At 54.0% G+C, this 22794-nt stretch overlaps 2 protein-coding genes across 7 annotated transcripts in view; both read right to left on the bottom strand.

The window, feature by feature from the left end:
• Positions 1-3522: 3522 nt before the first annotated feature.
• ZBTB9 (zinc finger and BTB domain containing 9) lies at positions 3523-6455 on the bottom strand. Its single transcript, XM_004424262.3, has 2 exons — positions 6219-6455; positions 3523-6032 (listed from the first exon to the last, which is right to left on the bottom strand). Exon 2 carries the CDS (start codon positions 5951-5953, stop codon positions 4538-4540), a length of 1416 nt encoding a protein of 471 aa, XP_004424319.1. The 5' UTR covers positions 5954-6032; positions 6219-6455; the 3' UTR covers positions 3523-4537.
• An 870-nt stretch (positions 6456-7325) lies between these two features.
• The window catches only part of SYNGAP1 (synaptic Ras GTPase activating protein 1), a 33383-nt gene continuing 17914 nt past the window's right edge, over positions 7326-22794 (bottom strand). For 4 of the 6 annotated variants that reach the window (XM_004424263.2, XM_087438454.1, XM_087438455.1 and 1 more), the window contains 12 exons: positions 21946-22572; positions 21667-21811; positions 21290-21434; positions 19552-19788; positions 19212-19413; positions 18840-19018; positions 18181-18222; positions 16710-17784; positions 16126-16299; positions 14229-14440; positions 13004-13094; positions 7326-9252 (listed from right to left, as the gene is read on the bottom strand). In XM_004424263.2, the coding sequence (XP_004424320.1) occupies positions 9106-9252; positions 13004-13094; positions 14229-14440; positions 16126-16299; positions 16710-17784; positions 18181-18222; positions 18840-19018; positions 19212-19413; positions 19552-19788; positions 21290-21434; positions 21667-21811; positions 21946-22572 (3276 nt within the window). In that variant the 3' untranslated portion in view covers positions 7326-9105. Of the gene's footprint in view, positions 9253-12056; positions 12137-13003; positions 13095-14228; positions 14441-16125; positions 16300-16709; positions 17785-18180; positions 18223-18839; positions 19019-19211; positions 19414-19551; positions 19789-21289; positions 21435-21666; positions 21812-21945; positions 22573-22794 lie in introns of all 6 variants that reach the window. The other 2 variants (XR_001390242.2, XM_087438453.1) reach the window with 2 other exon arrangements.

Below are 22794 nucleotides of genomic sequence, written 5' to 3'. Positions count from 1 at the left end.
CAAGGACATTCTTCACCAAAATAGAACAAAGAATACTAACATTCATACAGGGCAACAAGAAACCACGAATAGCTAAAGCAATACTGAGAAACAAGAACAAAGCTGGAGGCATCACAATGCCTGACTTTAAAACATACTACAAAGTGATAGTAATTCAAACAGCATGGTACTGGTACAAAAACAGACACATAGATCAATGGACCAGAACTGAAAGCCCAGAAATAAAATCTCACATCTACGGGCAGCTAATCTTTGACAAAGGAGCTAAGAACATACAATGGAGAAAGGAAAGTCTCTTCAACAAATGGTGCTGGGAAAACTGGACAGCCACTTGCAAAAAAATGAAAGTGGACCATCTTCTTTCACCATACACAAAAATTAACTCAAAATGAGGGCCGGCCCCGTGGCATAGCGGTTAAGTGTGTGTGCTGTGCTGCGGCAGCCCGGGGTTCGGATCCCGGTCGCGCACAGAAGCACCGCTTGTCAAGCCATGCTGTGGTGGGGTCCCATATAAAGTGGAGGAAGATGGGCACGGATGTTAGCCCAGGGCCAGTCTTCCTCAGCAAAAAGAGGATAACTGGCAACAGATGTTAGCTCAGGGCTGATCTTCCTCACAAAAAAATATTTAAAAAAAAAACTTAAAAAAAAAAAAAAAAACTAACTCACAATGGATCAAAGACCTGAAGATGAGACCTGAAACTATAAAACCCCTGGGGGAAAATATAGGTAGTACACTATTCGTCATCGGCCATAAAGGGATCTTTTCTAATTCCATGTCAACTCAGACAAGGGAAATAAAAGAAAAAATAAACAAGTGGGACTTCATCAGATTAAAAAGCTTCTACAAGGCAAATGAGATAAGGATCAAGACGAATAGGCAACCCACCAGCTGGGAAAAAATATTTTCAAACCATATATACAACAAAGGGTTAATCTCCGTAATATATAAAGAACTCACACAACTGAACAACAAAAAAACAAACAACCCAATCAAAAAATGGGCAGAGGAAATGAACAGACACTTCTCCAAAGAAGATATACAGATGGCCAATAGGCACATGAAAAGATACTCAACATCACTAATCATCAGGGAAATGCAAATCAAAACCACACTAAGATATCACCTTACATCCGTTAGAATGGCTATAATCACCTAGACAAAAAACAACAAATGTTGGAGAGGCTGTGGAGAAACACGAACCCTCATTCACTGCTGGTGGGAATGCAAATTGTTGCAGCCTCTATGGAAAACAGTATGGAGATTCCTCAAAAAATTAAAAATAGAAATACTTTATGATCCAGCTATCCCACTACTGGGTATCTACCCAACTAACCCGAAATCAACAATCCAAAGAGGCTTATGCACCCCTGTGTTCATTGCAGCATTATTCACTATAGCGAAGACATGGAAGCAACCCAAGTGTCCCTCGACTGATGACTGGATAAAGAAGATGTGGTATATATATACCATGGACTACTACTCAGCCATAAAAAAAAAGACAAAATCGTCCCATTTGCAACAACGTGGGTGGACCTGGAGGATATTATGTTAAGCGAAATAGGGCAGAAAGAGAAAGACAAACAATGAATGATTTCACTCATATGTGGAAGATAAACCAACACACGGACAGATAGAACTATTTGGTGGTTACCAGGGGCAAGGAGGGTGGGGAGTGGGCACAAGGGGGTGGAGGGATGCATTTATATGGTGACTGACAAACAATAATGTACAACAAAAGTTTCACAATAAAAAAAAAAGCCAAGCCTCTGGGAAGCGGGCTAGCCTTGGACAGTAGGAGGGACATCTCTTCCACTATAAGGAGGAAAGGACAGAGGCAGAGAGGTACATGCTTCAGTTTGTTTAAACCAAAATCTTTCATCATAAAACTGGTTTTCTGTATAATACCTAATAACTTAAAAAAAAAAAAACTCTAACATGGTGCTTTAATTGGCATTATAGAAGTCATAACAAAGTGCTATGAGGACTAAGGAGAGGAAGGAAGCAATTCTGCCTTATGTTCAGAGGGCAGATGTGGATGTTGGGCAGGTTCAACATTTCTTGAACACGTATTAAATGCCAGGTATATCTGAGGCTTTAAGGATCCCAAGATGGGCAACATGTGGAGATTGTCTGGGGTGGGCCTCTATTCCTGTGGGCTGGCCAGCACCCATGCCCCACCCTTCTATCCTAGGACTTCAATTTCCCCTTGAGGATTCCATGTCCACTTTGTTGCCTCCACGGAACACATAATCAAGGTGCTCTGGCCAGAGGGTGGACCTGAGGCTGAGTTCTCTCCTGGAAAATTTTATCTCGAGATGAGTGACACAAGAAAAAAAAAATGACTGGGTCATCATCCTAAAACATATCACCTGAAAAGATTCCCCAGGAGTTCCTGCTCCCTGGACCCCCCGAGCTGACCCAGGTCTTGTCCTTCCAAAGACTGGTCCTTCAGTCCTTCCTTCCATTCCAGGAGCCACCCCATATCCTTCTGTAGAATCCTGTTTTGATAAGGTTAGCTAGAGCCAGCTTCTGTTGCTTGCAACCAAAGGATCCTGGCCAATGGATACAGCCACCTACAGAATGTGGGCCAAAAGAACAGCAAGTGGATGGGATTCTAGTAGATCCAAGATTGGCAGCCCCCTCCCTGACCCCTTTCCCAATGTGTTCTCAGTCCTTACCATGGGGTTGGTACCACAGCATGGCTCTTTAAGAGAGGCTGAGAGATCCCAGCTAGAATTCATCTTCTCAACCATAAAGTCACATTTTTCAGCCCCTTCTGGGTGCCATACCTAATAACTTTTGAGGAACATGCTTTGGAGAAGGCTATCACTCTTGGCCCTATAGTTGTGACTTCAAGGTGCGTTTACCATTTCCACATCAGTTCAGCCACCCACACCCACCACTATACTCTGGCACATGGAGTTCTCTGTGAAAACTCTGCTGACCTACAATAGGTCTTTGCTCGGCTTCCTTTGTGTCACTACAGTAGCTTGTATTGCCCACTTTCATGGACTTTTCATACCACATCGTCATTATTTGCCTAGCTTAGGTAGTAGCTGTGAATTCTTTTGAGGGCTGAGTATAAGTCAGGGTTTAGCACAATGCTTTGCACTAAATGTTTGTAGAACAAACCCAACCACAACCAAACATTACATATAATAATGAAGCCAGAGAATACTATAGGTAAAGGTCATGTGAACCAACCCCTTTAAAGACAGAGAACCAGTTAGGAGGTACATACTGCCTTTCCCCTCCGACACACACACATACATACACACACACACACACACAAAGTAACAGTTGACTCTGAAAGATAAGGTAATTTACCAGAGGTGATTCAGTGGCAAGTCAGGGCCTAGAATCTGGCCCACTGAAGTCTAGGACAGTGTTCTCTGCACCAGTGTGAAACTATCCCATTCTCCCCCCATCAACATAACCCAGCTGCATACAGATCACATCCAAGTCTTTGCAATTCTGTTCTCATGTTGTCCCTCCCACACAAATTACTCATCAGTCCACTGTCAACTTGGATTTCAGGACAGTTTATTTTAAGAAATTAAGTAACCTGTGATAATCTCCCCATTCCAATATCTACCCTTCTACCTCTCAATCAAGGGGCTGTCCTGTGTAGGTGGGGATGGAAAGGGAGGCAGTGTGGTCCCACCGCACAGTTACTCTTCAGCCTTCAGCATGCCCCGTCTCAGCCCTGAGTCCCTCTGACCACGGCCACTTGTTCAGAGCAGTGGTGCTACCCTGAGAGCATTTTAGGTCAGTTGCCATCTCCTGAGTTCACTGGTCATATTCCAGTAACTGTGATCAATATATGAGTGATCAGTGGTGGTCAAAGGTAGACAAGAGGCACAGGCTGTTGAGGGAAAACCCTCTATTAAAGAGGGTTCTAGGAATGTCATGTGGAATGCTCAATTTGTTAAAGTGCTCAACTACAACATAAAAAATAAAGGTGTTGGGAAGGTATCTACTGGTGAGAAAGCAAGTTATGATCTGAGGGGCTTCTAGAAAGATACAACAAAAAAAGTACATAAAGAGAACTCTGCTCACATTATTTCAGCAATGATGAGGGAGTGGAAAAACTTAGAGCTTAGTCTCTGAATTACTAGAACTCTGAACCAAACAAATCCCTAGATGGAGACTAGCTCCTTGACCGTCTCATGGAGTTCGAATGAGACATTTATCATTATGTCTTTTTGTTCTAACTCTTCTCTCATCAAATAAAACTTCTAATCTGAAATCTGGTTTCCTGTAGGAAAAGGTCTATTATGGGCAAGTCATCAATTTACTTATGGCCTGTAAACCACTTTCTTGTAGGATTGTTAGCAAAAACCGGGAGTGAGACAAGAAATCTGAGTTTCCAAATCTGCTAGGTTGAGGCCCACACCCAAGAGCAAGAGGTCCATAATGCATCTATCCTCTTGGCATGATTACAAGATCCAGGATTGGGGTGCCATGGTAGTGAGGGTAAGGATCCGTCAGCAGCAGTGGCTCTCGTGTACTGGAAGTTAGTTTTGGCCTCCACAGTCACTTGTAAGTCCAGTGAGCAGTGGCCCAGCCCTGGCCCTTGCAGAGGTCCCGGTGGCGAAGGAAACAGGCATGAACTCGGAACCGACGGCCACAGTGGGGGCACGCATGCAGGGCTCCGGCATGGGTCTTCATGTGCTCTGTCAGATGGTGCTTCAGCTTGAAGCGCTTGTTGCAGATGCCACAGCCAAAGGGCCGAAGGCTGAAGGTCAGCATGATGTGCCGGTCACGCTTTGGCTTCACTGCAAACCGCTTCCCACACAAGCAACCAAAGCGTTTTCCATCTGCAGGGGGTGCCCCTCCTAGCTTCACAGGCCCGTGCACGGCCTGCCCCGCTCCCCCAGGTCCCCCACCTCCTGACAGGATTTCATTCCCGTGAAGATCCACTGGTTTCCAAGATGAACCCCCTCCTCCAGATGTTGCCCCTGCTCCTGAGGGCAGCAAGAACCCTAGCCCCCCATTCCCTTCTGTGTCCCCTCCAGCAGATACTGTGGTCTCCTCCTTTGCTCCTCCAGACTGAGTTCCACCTCCTGGTATCTCCTCCTTAGGCTCAAAGGGTTCCTGCTTAATGTAGAAGATTTTGGGGGGCAGTGCAGTATGAGGGGCAGGAGGCTCAAGGGGTGCACTCTCACCATCTGGAAGCCTGCGGGGAGTAGTGGAAAGGGGCAGTGGGTGGGATCCATGAGGGCGGAGAAAACTCCCTGACACTCTCTGAGGTTGAGGAGTCTGAGAGGGGGCTGCTGAGCCCTGGTCCTCCTCCTCCTCCTCCTCCTCCTCTTCTTCTTCCTCCTCCTCCTCTTCCTCAACTTGAATCTGTAACACATCTCCCAGTTCACTCTCATCCCCTCCAACAGGACTCTCGGTAGAAGCGGAAGACGGCACTGGGGTCTGGAAAGGGGAAGAGCGAATGCACCAGGCTCCTGCAGAGGATGTGGTGGCAAGAGGCGCGTGGCAAGGGGTCGACCCACGGGTTGAAATCCCACCTGAGGTTTCGAGTTCTCTAAGAATCTCTGAGCACTGATCTACGACTTGCCACATCTGGAGGCCACTGGCCACAAGGAGGTGGGCAGGGAGAGCGTCCAGCGGCAGGCGCAGGCGCCCTGAATAAATGAGCTGGAGCAGCCCCTCGAAAGCATCAGCCTCAATGACGCTGGGCAGAGTGAGGCGCGGCGCGTCCCCCAGAAGAAGTTTGTCATGGAAGTAAGGAGAGGCAGCGGCCAGCACTGCTTTGTGAGCCCTAAGTTCCCGGCCCTGCACTAGGAGCGACACATCACAGAACTTTCCCTCCAGCCTGTGGCGGTTCAGGGCTTCCAGCAGCAACGAGCTGTGCTGAGGGAACTCGATCTGGATCGTCCGTGGGGCTGGGTTGCAGCTCGGGGAGAGGGGTACGGGAGGCAAAGGCGTCGAGGCATCCATGGCCTCCTGGGAAAGAGAGACCCCAGAGGATCGAGAGCAGGAGATGAGGGGCTGGGGCCGGCCCCACGTGGGATGAAGGCTGTGGAGGAAAGAGATGCGGGTCACAGAAGCTCTGGCTAACGGGAACCGTGTCTCCTCACACTACCCCCGCCTCCCCTACCCCCGACAGCTGGAAACTTGTCAGTCAGCGGCGGTTTCTGCCGATCAGTCCCGCGCACGCCTCCACCGAGAAAACAAAAACCACCACCCGCGACAAGACACCAACCGGGGTTTTCACTTCCAGGACGGCGGAGGAGGATGAGGCGGTGCTTCAGCCACGAGCCTGACCTCGCCGGCCCTGCCCGCCGCCCCGTTCAACCTCACGGCGCCTAAAGAGCCCGGCTCCCGGAAGCCGCGCCCACCGGGAGAGCGCGAGCGCCGGCCAGCCGGCCCTCCCCGCTGCCACTCCCCCGCGGGTAGGCACGCGGCGAGACCGTGGCGCCTCGGCAGCCACGGCGCCGTCCCGGGCCGGAAGCCGCCGCCTCCTCGCCGGACGCCGTCGCCGGGCGCGGTGGGCGGAGCTGGGGCCGCAGCCAATGGGGGGAAGCGGAGGCCTACAAGTCTCATGTTGATTGGTTGCGCCGGCGAGAAGGCGGTGCTGGCTGGAAGCCGCCGGCCCCCGCGGCGGGGGGTCGGGTGGTCGCCCCGGCGGGAGGGGCGAAGTGCGACCCCGGAGAGCACAGCCAGGGCGGACGGGGTGGCCGGGAGTCATCCCGGCGATTAAACGTAGCGCCCGCCCCCCGGTCGGTGCTGAGGGCGAGATTAAATGGGCACCTACTGTGTGGGCTAGGCGTTGTCCACATCACCCTGTGCCCACCCCCCGCCCCGCGAGGTAGGTGCTGCCATCCTGTTTCCTCGGGCGAAACCGAGGCTAGCAAGCGGTGGGCCTCCTACGATTGGAACCCAGATTTGCTAAGGAACCAAGTTCTTTCCTCCATTCCGCACGGGAGCATTTTAACCAGCAATTAAACAAACCTTATTTCTAGGTAATTTTTTGTTTAAATGATACATGTAGTCATATACATCGATTCTTTTATCAGATGCCGCTGCTTGTTCCTAGACCCTTTTACTCCTTGGGGTTAAGTGGAGCAGTGGTGAAGGCAGAGCTGGAGCGGGCGCGTTTGGCCAGTGCAAAAGCCCTGTTCTAAAACAGAATGAATCTCCTGGCTGGGTGGGAGAGTGATTCTAGGGGAGATCAGATTCTAGGGGGAGACTATAGCATCACACAGGGATATACAGTTTCTCCCAGGCTATCAGCTTCCTCTCAAAAAGCAGATCCTATCACCCTGCTGGTCCATCTGGAGGTCCCAGCCTAGGAATGTCAGCACAGCGATAAAAGAACAATCTCCGTTTATTAAACATGATTTTTCTGTTTCACCACACACTCCAGAAAAAAAGGAAATGGGGCTGGGAGTGGAGAAAAAGGGGCAATGGTGCGGGACAAGAGAAGGGTGGGAGTGGGGTGGGGTGGGGAGGGAGAACGAGAAAACAAAATAAAACAGGTAGGAAGAGCATCTCCCTACCCTTAGGGGGGTGGGTGAAGAGGGAAGCGTGGAGGGGAGGGGGCCAGGAAGCTCTGTACAGAGGGGTTGCCCCCAGCCCACACACACACACCCCGGATATGTACAGTACAAACCCCAGATAATTACAACAGCCAAAGAGAGGAGGAAAAGGGGTCCAGGGGTAGGGTCTGAGGTTGGGAAAGCAAGGACAGGGCACAGGGATAAAATATCACATATTTACAACTTTTATATAAGTATAAATTTGGCCCCGGCTGGGTGTATGTGTGTAGGGGGATGGGACTGAAGGGGAACTGTCCATACAAAAGAAAGAAGGGTGGAGTCTGGGAAGAGTCTCAATACCAAACGCAAGAAGGGATGAGGGGGCAAGGCTGGGTAGGGGACAGCAGTCAGGGAAGAGGGGGTGCCAAGGAGGGGCTTTTCCCCTCCCATGACGTACCCACCCCAAACCCCATCCATCCTACCTCCCCTATCCCGCCAGAGAGCTATATACAGAGAAACACCGAAAAATTGTGGAGCTGGCGGGAGGGAGGGAGGTGGAGGGAGATTGAGGAGGGGGGGAGGATGAGAGGGAAGCCCAGCCCTGTCCTACCTCCCCCCGGGGGACAGAGTCATGGAAGGGGGCCCCCAACACCCCTTCTCCAACACAGGTCCCCCCACCCTGGGGGAGAGAGACATGGCTTTTCCTAGAGTAAGTTCCCCTCTCCCCCTGGGAGTAGAGACCAAGAAGAGAGAGGGGAGGGGCAGGGGGGACTGTGTGTGTCAGGGGAGGGCAGATCAACTAGTCTGTCCTCCCCAACATACACACCCTCCTAAACCCTAACCCTTCACCCTAACCTCAATTCCACCCCACCCAACACACTGGGGGAGGGGGGGGCATAAGCCCCCTCACCCCGCTCTGGGACCAGCCAAGAGCAGATCAGGTGTGGGAGGAACGGGAGACAACTCCCATTCCCCCCTTGCCGCCCCCTCCCTGCCCCGGTGGCCCCTCCACCCCATCTGGGTTCTGGGTGGGAAGGGAGTAAATTTAAGAGTGGTAGAGGAGAAGGAGTTTGTGCGTGCTGAGCCCCCCCAGACGCTCCTGAGAAATCAAGGGGTAATAGGGCCCCCTCACCCGGGGTCCCCTCCCCATAACAAGGGGGACAGGGGGAGGCCAAAATGGGGCGGTGGAGGGGAGTTAGATTGTCAGCTCTGGTTACTGCTAAAAAAATCACCCTGAAGTTGAAAGTTTGGAGGTGCCACACCCCCAGGGTGGGGGCGAGGGTCTGTCCCCCAGTGCTCAGGGGAACGATGAGGCAGAGGATGGGGATAGCACCCCGGAGTGAAGGGGTCTGTGTGGGGTAGGTGGTGTCCTGGGGCAAGGGTCCTTAGGGGTCACGGGGCAGCACCCCAACAGGAAGAAAAGGGGGCAGCTAAGGGTCCCCGCTCTCCCTCCTGGAAATGGTGCAGTGGGGGTGGAGGATTGGTGCCCCCCAAGGAGGCATTCAGGGAGGCAATCCCGCTGTCCCTCGGCGACGTCCATTCCTGGTGGTTGGTGCTGTTCCAGGGTGGGGTGCATGGGGAGGGAGAACAAGGTCTGTGATGCTGGGTGGGCTAGTGGTCTGCGGTGTTTCGGAACTCGCCGTTCTCGGTGATCTGCAGCCGGGGTGGGGGGGGCGGGGCTGGGGGGGCCAGGCCGTTCCAAGGTGGGGCCAGCGTCACACGCGGGTTTGTTGGACCCAAGGGGGGAAGCTGCCTCTCCTGCAAGACACCAAAGAGGAGAGCGCGGACTTATTGAGACGCTTCGCGGGGGCCTGGGTGCCAGCCCCCTAGCAGTGGTCTCCCCCATAGCCAGCCCACTCCATAAATTGTGTCCACCCCCTTCCCCCAGATCCACCCCCTCCCCCACCTTCCTATTTTCTTTCTCACCTGCAGTAGAAAGATCCTCATCTTCTGGGATCAGAGAGAAGAGAATCTCACCCCAGACTCCTAACAGGGGCCTTCAACCCAGGGAGTCACTCACACCAGGAAACCAGTTCAAAAGAATCAAGTTCCCACCTCACCCCCAACCTAACCCTTGTTATCTTCCTGCGCCCAGCCCACCCTCCTCCTCTTGGAACCCCCTCCCAGCCCACCCCCAATCCGAGGTAGAAGCTTTGTGTTGAGGGAACAAGGGGAGGCAGTACAGCAAAACCTCATTAATCCAAACCCCCATGGATTTGGAATTTTTTCATAATTTGAACAAAAACTGGGCTTGAGTTTTCCTTTATCTGTGAAGAAAGGGTGTGCTAAGCAAATTAATAGTGGAAATGTGCCTGTGGGAGAGAATATTTAACCTATACCAGAAAACAGACTTTTCAGGCCTGTGTATTCATTAACGCATGCTCCCTGAGGGCCTCAAGTGGAAAAGCCTTGTTCATTGAGTTCTACTTACTGTATATATTTTGAAAACATGCATTTCATTAAATAGACACAGTCATTCAGTTTTGTCACTTATTCAGAGTGGCCATCTTCTCAAACATAACATTCCAAATTAGAGAGGTTTAACTGTGCTGGGTGGGGGAAAGGAAGGGGATTCAGGGAAGTGATGTGGGAAGGTAAAAATACTGTGGGAGGGCTGCCTCTCGCTCATGCTAACAGCAGAGGCAGAAACGACTAGGAGCTTCTGCAGAGACACAGCATGCCCCAATCTCTGCATCCCCAGGAAGCAAAAACGCTTCATTCCTTTCCACCCCCGCGTTCCTTTCAGTCCCTCTCCGTGGCCTCCCACTTAGAGAGTGAGGGGTACCAAACCTTACTCCCACCCTGGTCCTATTCTATCACCCCCTGCCGCTCCTGGACCAACTCCTGGCTCCTGCCCTCAGCTCTGGCTTCTGTTCCTCTGCTGGGAGAAAAGAAAGCCATCTGTACTACACTTCTGGTCCCTCACTTGACTTTTTAAAATAGAGGCACAAAATTAATTTTTAAATTAATGGCTGAGTTGCAGAGGGACCAGTACCTAAAAGTGGTTTAGAAAAGTATCCAAATTTATTTCCTGGGCCACAGGTCATTTAGGCCTGGCAACCCAGTTATGTCTGACCATATCTCTAAAGGAAACAAACACATTCCAAGTGGAGGCTCCTAAATCAGCTCTCCCTTCCAAATCAAAGAGCTCACCTCTCAGAAGGTCACCAAAACCCCAGCCTTAAGCAAAGCTGCCCTCTTAGCTTGCTGAGCATATCACACACTTTACACAAGTCGGCAAGAGAGGAAATTACGTATGGCAGGGGATCCTGAGTATGGCAGAAGAGCAGGGGAAGGAAACCTCAGATTCCCTTCCCTCTGCATGTCTGCTGGCAACGGCACACAGGCATGCCCCCTACACCCCCATGGACCCAAATTTAGAAAGCAGATAAATTAGGGTGCCATTATTCATTTTACAAAAGAATTCACTGCAGGAGTCCTGTAAATGGTGAGGTCCCTTAGTGCCTTTTAGCATCTGTTTACAGATCACTAACTACTTTGACAGAGAGGCTGGGCAGGCAGAGTTAAAATTACAGTGTGAGAAGCCACTGCCCACTGCAGATCAACCCCACAGAAAATAAAGCAACTCAGAAATGATGTCAGTGGCTGACAGGTTCCCATTTACTGGCTTTTTAGGTAGGATTATGTGTCCAGCAAGGCCACTGGGGGGCGGGAGAGGGGGAGTGAGTGGCATTAGCAACCCCAGGATGTGAGCTCTGACAAGAAGAATAGAGAGATTATTTAACATGCGGTTCCTGGCATCTCTGCCTGGGAAGCAACATGGCTACTGAGCCCATGATGTTATTTAGGAAGACGTCTTACCCCACTTCCAACTCCCACGCCACATGGACCAGTCCATGTCCTAACATCTGTCAAGGCTCCTTTCTTGTTCCTTCTCCTTGCTTTACTCACCCTGCCTACTGTCCTGACACCTGAACAGCATTCTTTCCAGGGCCCTCCAAAGTCTCCGTGAGTTAACTGCCCACTCCCAATTCTCACCCAATGGGGCCGACTAGGAGCCCAATGCCTTCTACCTCACAGGTGTAAGGGAGGAGGAAGAGAAACAGGTGGGGGTGGGAGGAGCAGGGGCAGAGAACCAAGGTTAGGGAAGGAAGAAGAAACCCCAACCTACCTGCTGCAGTCAGCACAGCCCCTCTAGCCGGGGTCCCCCAACCCACCATTCACCACCACCCCTTTAACAAACTCCACCCCCAACATCCCAACCCCCAAGCACGCTCTGGTGAAATGGGGGGTGACAGACATACACTGGAGAGGGAGAGGAGAGGACTGAGTCAGGAGGAGGCTGGGGCGGGGGTGTAGGCAGGGAGTGTGATCTGGGGATGCGCCCAGCCTGTCTAGGGGGAAGTGCCTGGTACTGGTAAGGTATCACTAACAGTTCAGGGAGGCAGCAGGAAGTGCTCTCTTGGGGCAGTGCCTTGGGAGGTGGGTCTGTGCAGGAGGTGTCAGGAGGGTAGGGTCTGTGGAGGTTCTCAGGTGTGGAAGGCAGCAGTGAGGGGGGAGAGGCTCTGGAGAGTCGGAGGGGAGTGGGCTTCACGACCAACCTGCAGTGGTCCGGAGTCACCTCCCCCTGTGTCCTCCGCCCGTGGTCAAAGCGGAACCAGGAGAGTTACCTGATGAGGAGCTGCAGGGGGAGAGAGTGGGGTCATGGGGTCAGGAGCCTTAGTGGCGGTGGTGGGGAAGCCTGGCGGTCAGAGCAGAGGAAGGAGGAGCATGGATGGCAAAGTGAGCAGAATTTGGGAAGAGCAAGGGGTAAAGGTGCAGGAGGGAGCTCCTAAAAGCTGGCTGATGAGAAGAGAAGGAGGGCAGCAGGGAGCTGGAAAGCCAGTCAGGTGTGAGGACCAGAGGGAGAGATAGGCCAAAGGAGGCTGGACTTAAACACGGAGGGAAAGGAGAGGCTTACAGGGTGGGAGGCCCTCAAGATCTGAAGAGTCAGGAAAAGGAAGCTACACGGGAGCTGCCAAGGAGTCAGGAAAATTGGGGAGCCAAGAGAACAGAGGTGATGGGGACCCCAACTCCCCAGGGCACCATCCAAAGCCGGGGGAAACTAGAACTCATACTGCCCTGTACTCTGTTCTAGCAAACTGCAGCCTCTAGCCCTCTTGGCCCAAGAAGAGCTCAGAGGAAGCTGCGCTCCCTGACTTGAACAGGAGTGGGCACAGAAGGGGCAGGGGGTTCGGGACCTGGGTGGGGTCTGGGGGCAGAGAGGCCGAGGTTCTGGTAGAAATCCTGAGACGCACACAGGAGTGGGAAGGACAGGGTGGGAAGGCACAGGGGGTGGGCTGACGCTGCCAGGAGTGACAAAGGCACAGACGATGGGATGAAGATGGGGTCACTGAGGGGCTGCTGGGAGCAGCCAGTGGACAAATGGAAGACTGTGGGAGAGACAGATGGCGATGGGGCTGGGGTGGCTGGTGCAGTGAGTGCACGAAGGACAGTGGGATGGATGGGGATGGGACACGGAGAAGATAAATGACATTGTAATTTCCACCTGAGCGTCGAGCAGCCTCTTCTTGGGTTCGGGCAGCGGCTCAGCCATGGCGGGGTGGTCCCGGCGCAGCTCCTCCTCCACCAGCATCAGCCTGAAGGGACGGGCTTCAGTGGGGTTAGTGGCGGGCACGGGCTCGGAGCCTGCCCATGTAACTTCTGATACCAGGGAACCCCTGCAGCTCCCTGGAAAAGCCTCAGGTATCCTTCTCTTCTCTCCCTCAATCCCTCCCCAAGCCAAAAGACTCCCTGTTATTCACCTTCCTCTCAGGGTCCCTCACGTCTCCCTGCTAAGGGCAGCTTTATGGGGCTCTAAGAGCTCTATCACCCAGACACCCCTGGCCCTCCATTCTTCCATTCAGGACAGTGCCCTCCCATTGAACCTCTGTGGCTGAAGACCTGGCTTCTATGTCCCCCATTCCACTGAACCTAGGCCATCTCCAGTGCAGCCCCTGAGAGGCACCCTTTGCCCAAGAGGGATCTCTACAATCACTATTATTCTCAGATGTCCCTGCCTTTGACAGAGATTCTTAAGGTGATTTCTCATAAAGGGTATCAATGAGAGCAGTGGTTTTCAAAAAAGGTTTCAAGTCAAGCCTTTTTCTTCTAATTAAAACTTACTCAAAAATAATTTTAGAATGGATCAAAATGATGCTGGCTCTAGTTGGAGTGGGGCCTGGGGTCCTGCCAAGTTCTCAAGATAACTGACCCCTTGCTGAGACACTTCCTTTGGAGCCCAGAGCTTGGCAGAGCAATTGAAAATGTGCACAGGCTTTATGAAGTAAGGGTTACTTATTTTCTGACGGAACACTTTTCCAAGGCTGGAGAGAGAGGGCCCGCCCAGGATGGGGATGGTCAGGGGCTACTCTGGCTAGGGATCCCTGCTTAGGTTCGGGGTGAACATCACAGGTTGGGTTGAGAATAACCAATGGGTAGTCCCAGCCTAGGCTGGGTCCAGACACATAGTGATGGTTGGACAGTAACGCACATTTTCCAAGGGCTTTAGAAGTGACTCTATCAGGAGAGAGATCAGCATTGGTAAACAGACATTTAATGCACTAAGCAAGAGGTTTCTCCCCTTCTAGTGATGGGTGAGTGGGTGGCATCCCTGGGAGGAGGATGGTGGGCTTTCCTCATGGTGTCCTGAGTTGGGGGGCTGGAGGGGGAGCTCACTGGCTCTCTTCAGCCTCAGACTCTCCCTCGCTACCCCTCCCCGGGCCGCTCCTCACCTGCCAATGATGCTCTTGATCTGCGAGTCCTTCTCCACCTGCTGCTGCCTTAGCCTCTTCTCGCTCTGCTCTAGTCGGGCCTGATACTGCATCAGGATTTTGCTGGTCTGTTCTTCCTGGGACAGCAGCCTCCGCTCATACTCTTCCAGCTTCCGGTTGGACATGTGCAGCCGCTCCTTCAGTGAGTGGATCTCCTCCTCGTACTCCTTCACCTGCCCGCCGGGCACACGACCCCGCACTGTGAGGGGCACCTTGCCATGATCCCACCACCCAGCCTCCATCCCTGCCTGCCAGGCACAGCCACTGCCTTGCGAGGGAGATCCCAACCGCCTTCTCCAGCCCTTCCCCCGCCTGTGAATCATACACATGCTCACTTTTGAGAAGGCCCTTCCATAGAGCTGAGGTTCCCTCAAAATGGAGCAAGTCATAGACTCCCCCACCTTGAGAGGTATATACATGTCCTCACATGTGCATCTGGACAGATGAGGACCCACACAGGAACCTAGGCAGACTCACAGACACATCTCAAGTGACTGTACCCCAAAATTACACCTAAGGTGATTCCTCAGCCCCAGCCCAGGCTCCAGAGCACATGGGGGAAACCAGGAAAAAAAGACATTGTCTAGGGAGGGGAAAGGCTCTGTCCTGGGGACAGGGTGTCTGGGCTTCAAGTGAGTCCAGGCTCAGAATCCAGCAATGCCTCTCTGTGGATAATGACCCTGGAATTCTGGGGCTGAGAGGGCTCAGAAGAGTCATTTCATCTGCCCTATAGAGTCATTTATCTGCCCAGGGCTCTGAAGTTGAGAGCTGTGCTATCCAATTCAACACAATAGCCACTAACCACATATGGCTACTTAAAATTTAAATAAAACTAAAAATTCAGTTCCTCAATTGCACCAGCCACATGTGGCCAATGGCTACCGTATTGGACAGTGCAGACTATAGAATATTTCCATCACTGCAGAAAGTTCTACTGGACAGTACTAGTCTAGAGCCTCCCTCGACAAAGATTCCTCATCTGAACCACAGAACAGAGAAAATGATTTGAGAGACTACTTTCTCATTCTCCGAAGAGGGTACATACACAATGAACCCCATTCTGGATACAAAGGACAGACATTAATTGATTGCCTACGATGGCTACCTTGGGGCATCAGGGCTTAATTCTCTCATGGAATTTGCTGGACCAAGTCCATCTAAATTAATCCCAACATTTTCCTATGCTTAAAGACCACATCCCCCAAGACACTGCTCTGCTCCCCCAAGCTGGAGCCATACATTCTTTACATACAACCTAATCCTGCAGCCACCCTCTGCCTCAGGGTCCTGGGAACAATAGTGTCCCCAAGCAACTTTCTGCTAAGTTATCTGTGTGTTCCCCAGGGCTCTTATTGTCTTTTGCTCTGGGCCATCACCAGCTGAGAGTCTGGATGGTCTTTCCACAAACGGGCCAATACACACCGCATTCGAACACTGACCCTCTGTCACTAGTGCCCATGGGACAGTGACTGGGTAAGCCAGACATTGCTTGTAGCATAATGTAGCCCCTCTGCCCCTGCCCAATTTATCAGCTCACACTGCTGGTAGCAATCTTAAGAGCCAGGGCTTATGTTCTCCCTGGGGAAGAATACGGAGGTAAGCCTAAGATAGAACATGTTTTCCCCAGATAGTCTACAATGTGTATAATCCACAAAATAGAGTTGAAATTGGCTTTTCAATGGACTGATTGTATCTGGTCTCCCCTAATAGACTGAAGCTTCTCAAGAGACAGGAGCAGGTCTTTGTCTTTTCTTTCCATCATAACTGCCTGACCCTGGACACTTCCCTTGGCAATGACTAGAGGCCTCCCAGGGGCAAGAAGGACAAAGCGGGTGTGGGGCCGGTGGGCCCAGCGTACCCTGTCCAGCCGGCTCTCATCCATCGACTTGGAGTACTCCTTCAGCTTGTACTCTTCCCGCTCGATGTGGGCACTCTCGATGTCAGCTGACAGGTGAGGCATATTGGAGACCCAGGCCACTGTCCGCTCGGAGGCTGGCATCGTGGGGTTGAGCGTGGATGGCGTCTGAGAGTGCTGGGACAAGGCAAGGTGGGGACAGAGGGAGAGAGGGAAGGTGGGAGAAGGCAGGGTGCACTGAGAGGGAGAGCACTGCCAGAAGAGGTGACAGTCCCCACCCTGTTCCCCTGCTCTGGCACTGGTCACCTCGCGACTGCTATGTGCGTTATTTATCATGTCTCCCCTCTGAACGTGAGCTCCGTGAGGGCAGGGATTTTTGTCTGTTGTTCACTGCCGAATCCACAGTGCCAGAACAGCACATGGCACAGAGCGGGCACTCTATACGCATTTGTTTAATGAACGAAAGGAGGTGAGACAATTGTGAGGAACTTCAGACCACAGACTCTATTCTACCCCCAATTCTCCATCCCATTTCCTCTTCCCTCGCTGCTCTTCACCCATCCCTCCTTCCTCCCACCCTCACCTACCTGCTTGGTGATGGAGGGCTTGAGCCCCCCACCCCCTCCGCCACCGCTGCCCCCGCTGCCCCCAATGCTGCCCTCCTTGCTGAGGCTCTGTTGCCGCGGACGGGCAGGGCCGTAACTCGGCTCCGGTGACTGCAACAGATTCCCGCTGGATGGCCGGGGTTTCTGGGCAGCGCTGACTGTCAACTGCTGAGACTTGCCCCTCTGCAACGGAGGCGGCTGGCCCCCGCCACCCCCGCCACTGCCCGCACCACCGCTCCCACCTCCAGGCCCTGAGGGGGCAGGCCTCTGGGGACCAATGGTGATCTGGGGAGGGGACAGCATGTGCTGCAGGTTGTCCTGGAGTGAGAGCTGCCGACGGGTGAAGTCAGTGCCAGAGGGTCCAAACTCATCACTGTAGCTGTGGCTGTGAAGGATGGAAGCAGCAGGGGGCTTGGGGACCCCTGAGGAGAGGTCCTCACTCTTGCTATAGCCATGGAATGGGGCAAAGGTGTCCCCTGGGGGCTCTCCACCTCGGTGGTGGTGATGGTGGTGATGGTGGTGATGGGAAGAGGGTGGGCCATGGCCACCGCCCACTCCGTGTCCCCCTGGGGGGCCTGGCCCATCAGCAGCCATGTGGAAGAGAGGGTTCTGGAAGGAGAGGGGGATACGCAGTTGCTGGGCAGGGACACCGTCCGTGGTGACGCCCATCTGGCTGAGGCGCATGCCAGCCGCAGTGATGGACGAGCCACTCCCCTGGGAGAGGCGTCCAGCAGGCGCCGGCCGCAGCCCCAAGGCCGCTGTCAGGGAGGCCTGGCTCGAGTGCAGCAGGTCCCCGACGGCCGCCAGGTTGGACACACTGCTGCTGTTTAGGCGGCCACCGGGCCCATCGCCCTGCAGATCCAGCATGGAGACACTCTTGTTGACACTCAGCATCTTCTGCTCTGGCTCTGTGATGTCTGAGCTGCTCGTGCAGTATGCTGGCGAGGAACGGGCCAGAGGTGGACGGCTGACATAGAACACGTCCTTCCCCCCACCAGGGGGTGGTGGGGGCGGCTTTTCCTTGGTTGGGGAGGGGAGGCGAGCCATGTCCATAGAGCTGTGGGAAGGGAAGGGGGCACACAAGCAGGAAGGTAAGGCCAAGGCTGCTGCTGATGGACTTGCTGTGGTCTGGCACAGGCCTTGGGGTGCAAAGTGGGACCCACAGGGAAGGGCTGAGAGCTGGCAGCGGCAGCTCTGGAGAGGGCAGTAGGGAGGACGGGAGGGGAGATGTGGGCAGAAGGCAAGGACAAGGCCCCTCCAAGCAGGGAGGGAGGCCTAGAGGAGGGGAGAAGGGGGCAGCAAGAGGAGGGATGAGGGGCAGGTCTGGGCAGATATGGAGGAGATGAGGGTGCATGGAGGAGAAGAGGAGAGGAGGAAGGTGAAGGCCATTGGAGTGGGGGAGGGGGAGCAGACAGGAGAGGAGAGGAGGGCGGGGGAGGGGAGAGCCCCTCACCTGTTGAGGCCTCGAGCCATGAAGGACTGAAGGTCGATGGAGCTGGAGAGAGATGGAAAGAGGGGCGAGCACAGACAGAGAATGAGAGAGGTGGGCAGAAGGCATGGACGAATGGAAGGAGAAGTGGGAATGGTGGAATGGGTATGGCATCGTGGAGGGAGAGACAGGGCAGAGGAACAAGCCGGGCGGTCATCAAACAGTGAGCAGCAGCTGAGGCCCGGCGCCGTCCCATCGGAACGGATGCTGTGGCTTGGGAGGCCCCGCTAGGGTCCAGGTGTTACTTCTCTAGTGCTGGATCGTGGCGAGGTCTGTGGGGTTCTGGTGGGAGGCTGGGGGTAGTGCCTATTTACCAGCTAGTACAGAGATATTTGCACGTTTTGACACCACATCGCTGATCCAGCATGCACTGGCTGAACCGCAGCTCTGGGACAGCCAGACCCCCTAGGCTTACAACAAGCTGGAGGAGCCTCCGCACTTCTCCTGGGGCTCCCTCTGGCTTTAAAGGACTCGCAGCCTAACCACTGACTGTACCTGTCTCCTTACCATTTTCTCTGAGAACTTGCTTCTTTTCCCTTTCTTTCAAGCCCTAGAGTGAAGTGTATCCACAACAGAAAAGGAGGGGCTCCTGGGGCATAAGTGTGGGGGTCCCGGGTGCTCACCTGTTGAGGTCCCGCATCATGTAGCCCTGCATCTCGGCTGATGGACCCCGCAGCACTACGGGCTGAGGCCGGGGCCGCTCGCTCTGGCGGCTTGGCTGCCTTTGGATGTTGGGGTTCCTCAGAGCTGTGCTGATGTCATTGAGGAGCCGGGGCAACGGGCCCAGCTTCAGGAGGGCTTCCTGGAAGGGTGAGGCTATTACCTGGGGGCTATATGCCCAGCTCTAAGAGGGCCTCAGAGGGTGTCTGAGCTGGGGAGAGTGGTGGTGATACATCTGGGAACAGGGGGGAGAAAAATGTGTGCAGGGGGTGCTCTCTCAGGCCACAGAAGCCTCTGGAGACAGCTGGGGACGGGGCAGAGGGGCATTTGCTGACCTTGCTGAGCTGGGGCAGCACCTCCCAGAGCAAGGCATGCAGTGTGGAGAGCTCTCGGCCCAAGTCGATGTAACCCTCAAAGCTACTGCTGTTGGTCAGCGTGTCCAGGTTGGAGATCTCGTACAGGAACTGCTGCATGGAACCCCACTCCAGCTCCAGAAACTCATTCATGAATCCCAGAAAGTCCTCCTTTGAGGTAAACCTGGCCAAGACATCCAAAAGGCAGAGGTCACACACACAAGGCCTCATACCCACCCTGTCTCAGGGTCTCTAGGGAGTCAGGAGACCTTTCCGGCCCACCCCCAGCCCTCCCCTACCCCCTGCCTGAGGCTTCCCTCACTTGGAAAAGTTGGCCAGGTTCTGGATGACCTTGGCGATAAGGGTGAGGGTTCGTGAGGTCTGCTCATCTGGGTACTCCTGCATGAGCCCAAAGAGACTGGGCGACATAATGGCTGGGCAGAGGAAGCGCAGGAAGAGCGAGGCGCTGATCAGCCTGTCAGCGATGTCCTCCCGGCCCCGCTCTGCGCAGCGCAGTCGCCACGACGCAAACACCTCCTTCAGCTCCCTCGGGAACACGCTGGGGGGAAGGGGTGGGGAGACAGAGAGAGAGAGAAAGAAAGAGAGAGACCGGGACTGAGCCCCAGAGACCCTCAGCTTCCAGGGAGCATGCTGAGGGGGGTGGTAGGAGGTGAGGGTGTGGAAACAGGTGAGAGAGACAGGGAGGGAGGGACTGCAGGAGGAAGACGGGAGGCTGCTGGAAGAAGAGGGCTGTGGCAGAGGAGACAGATTAGGGAGAGAGAAATGGAGGAGGAGAGAAGGTGAGCGGAGAGAGACACGCGGGAGAGAGACGGAGGATGTGTGAGAGAGACAAGGAGAGGGGGAGAAGAAAAACAGACACCAGGGAGAGACAGAGATGGGAGAGAGATGGAGGGTCACTTGAGGTACAGGGAGCTCGGACCCCCCAACTCTTCTGGATTCCAGGGAAATGGGGATGGAGGTGCCCCTGGCATGATCCCCAGTCCCTGGAATGGCTCAGAGCTCACACTCCCCACACCTCCCTGTTCCACTTCAGTGTTCCATTGACACCTTAAACTCTGACTGCAGTAAAGCAGAGCTCACCATCGCCCCCACACCTCCAACAGGCTCCTCCTCCTGACTTCCCTGGTTCTGTCAGTGAGGCCACAGGTCTCCCCAACACCAGCCTCATGGGCTCAGCTCCCCACAGACATGCCCCCTCCCTAAGAGTCAGTTGAAAAGTCCTGCAGATCCCTTCCTCAGGGGGTCCTTACAGCAGCCCCTTCTCTACTTTCCTGCCACCATCCGGATTCAAGATCTGACTTTCATGCCTGATCCATGAACAACAGCCCCCAACTAGCCTGGACTTCATTCTCCTGACTCTAGTCAACCTCTGCCCTCCACTCTACTCAAGGATTAATCTTCTCAGTCATGATACTTCCTGGCATCAGCACCATTAATGGCATCCCATGACCTACCAATGAACTCAAACTCCTGAACCTGGCAGCTGAGGCCTTCCAGAGTCTAACTCCAAACCCCCGTCCAGACATCTCTCCCACCACTCTCCATTATGAGCCATGTGCTCTGTTAAACCTGTTCTAACTGCTGTCCCCTGAAAGCTCCTGGGCCTTTCACCTCCATGCATGCGCCTGGCCCATAGCCTGCTGGAATGTATTCTTTGCCCACCATATCCATACATCAGAACCTGACCCAGTCTTTAAAGCCCAGCCCAGGGGCATCTCCTCCACAAAGACTTCCCTGCTTATTGCAAGCAAAGCTCTGCCTTCTCTGACCTTAGGTTGTATGGGGGGACCTTCCCTCGGCATTTAACACATACTACAACTGTTCTGTGGCCCTTGGTGTCTCTAATTTGTCCCTCATTCTGGTGGAGGTCCTCTGAGGGCAGCGGCCAGCCCTCATTCCTCTGAGTGCTCTACAGCACCCAGCACAACGCTTTGCCCGTAACTGGTACTCAGTCCTCTTTGAGGATGGACAGATGGATGAACGGATGAACACACGACTCCCCTGACCCCGGCCCCCCAACCCAGCGTTCCCAGTCTCACCAATGGGAGTTGACCACCTTGCACAGGGCCAACTCACAGCACATTCGCAGGTTGGCCTGGTGCTCTGCCAGACTGGACGCCGTGCACTTGATGGGGTCCACCTCACAGTTCTCCTCGGACTCATACAGAGCACGGATGAATTCCCCTGGGGGAGGGGGTGGGGGCACAACGGGGGTGGTCACACTTTCCAAGGGCAGGGACACGGACTACCTGGGTTGGGGGAATCTTGGAATCGTGTGGTTGGAGGCTAGAGTCCAGGGACTCTGGGCTTGGAAGCATCAAGCTGAGGAAGGTGGACTTGGGGTCTAGAGTAGCCAGGTTTAGGGTTGGGGTGGCATCTGGTGGGTCTGGGAAGAGGACCTGAGGGTGGGCCATACCAATGGCATCCTTGAGGTATTTCTGACCAATCAGTCTCATGTACTCTTCTATGGCTTTAGTGGCGAGCGTGTTCTCGCGGAATATGAGGTGCTCCCGTTCCATGAACCGGTCCACCTCAGACATGGCCATGTCTGAAAGGAAGTCCTGGGGCCCAGAAAAATCCAAGGGTCAGCCTCTGCACAAGCCAAGCTCGTGAAGACAGAAGTGCCCTAGCCTCACTGTCCCCTCAAGCAAGTGCCCACTCCCAGGTCACCTTTTCCTGAGGGCACAGCACTCACCTTGGCCTTGCCCGTACTCTGCAGGATGTGAACCAGTGCACTGGCAACCTCTTCCTTGCCCTTGACGTTCAGGGCAGGCTCCAATACTGCACACAGCATCCGATAATGGTTGGTGACATACTCTGCAAACTCCTTATACAGCTCCATGGGCAGGATACTCATTGTCTGGTAACGTGCTTTCAGCCGCACAGCCGGGCAACCTCCTTTGCCCTTGCCCCCTGAGCCGCCCCCCGAGCCCCCGCCCCCACCTGAGCCCCCCATACCCCCGGAGCCCCCACTGCCTGTTGGCAGGGTTACGGGGTACCACTGCTCTGTGAAGTGGCGCCCAGCTAGGGTGGCCACGGGCACAGTCACCAGGCCGACATAGCCCGCCTTGTCCTTCTTGCGCTTTTTGTCAGAGTCACGGTAGAGATGCAGCCGCAGGGCACGGACCGCCGGCAGGTTGTTAAACTCAAAGTGCTCGCCCCAGAACACGGTGTCCCCTGAGGCCGAGCGGGGCTTGGAGGTGGTGCGCGCATAGAGCATGTCATCTAGGCAGAGCTCACAGTAGTACCGCTTCTTGGGGGGCAGCTCCCGGGCCTCTATGATCCACAGCTTCAACACGTTGTCCACCCGGCGGCTGTTGTCCTGGCATGGTGGGGTGAGCACCGCGGATAAAGGGGAAGGGACAGAGAGACAGAGACACCAAAAGAGGAGAGCCAGTGAGAAAGTGAGACAGTCTATGAGACAACAAACATAAGGCTGAGAAGGGTGTACTGGATTGAACAGATTGCCCCCAAAATTCATGTCCACTCGGAACCACTGAATGAGACCTTATTTGGAAATAGGGTCCTTGCAGATATACTTATA

This window comes from Ceratotherium simum, chromosome 13, assembly GCF_057802395.1.
Source record: "Ceratotherium simum simum isolate JZ-2026a chromosome 13, ASM5780239v1, whole genome shotgun sequence".
Taxonomy (NCBI): domain Eukaryota; kingdom Metazoa; phylum Chordata; class Mammalia; order Perissodactyla; family Rhinocerotidae; genus Ceratotherium; species Ceratotherium simum.
The sequence above is the reverse complement of the archived record's forward strand: the minus strand, read 5'-3'. Positions and strand labels throughout refer to the sequence as shown.

What these genes read in the sequence shown, in the direction of transcription:
- ZBTB9 (XM_004424262.3), bottom strand. Translation starts at nt 5,953, where the DNA reads ATGGATGCCTCGACGCCTTTGCCTCCCGTACCCCTCTCCCCGAGCTGC.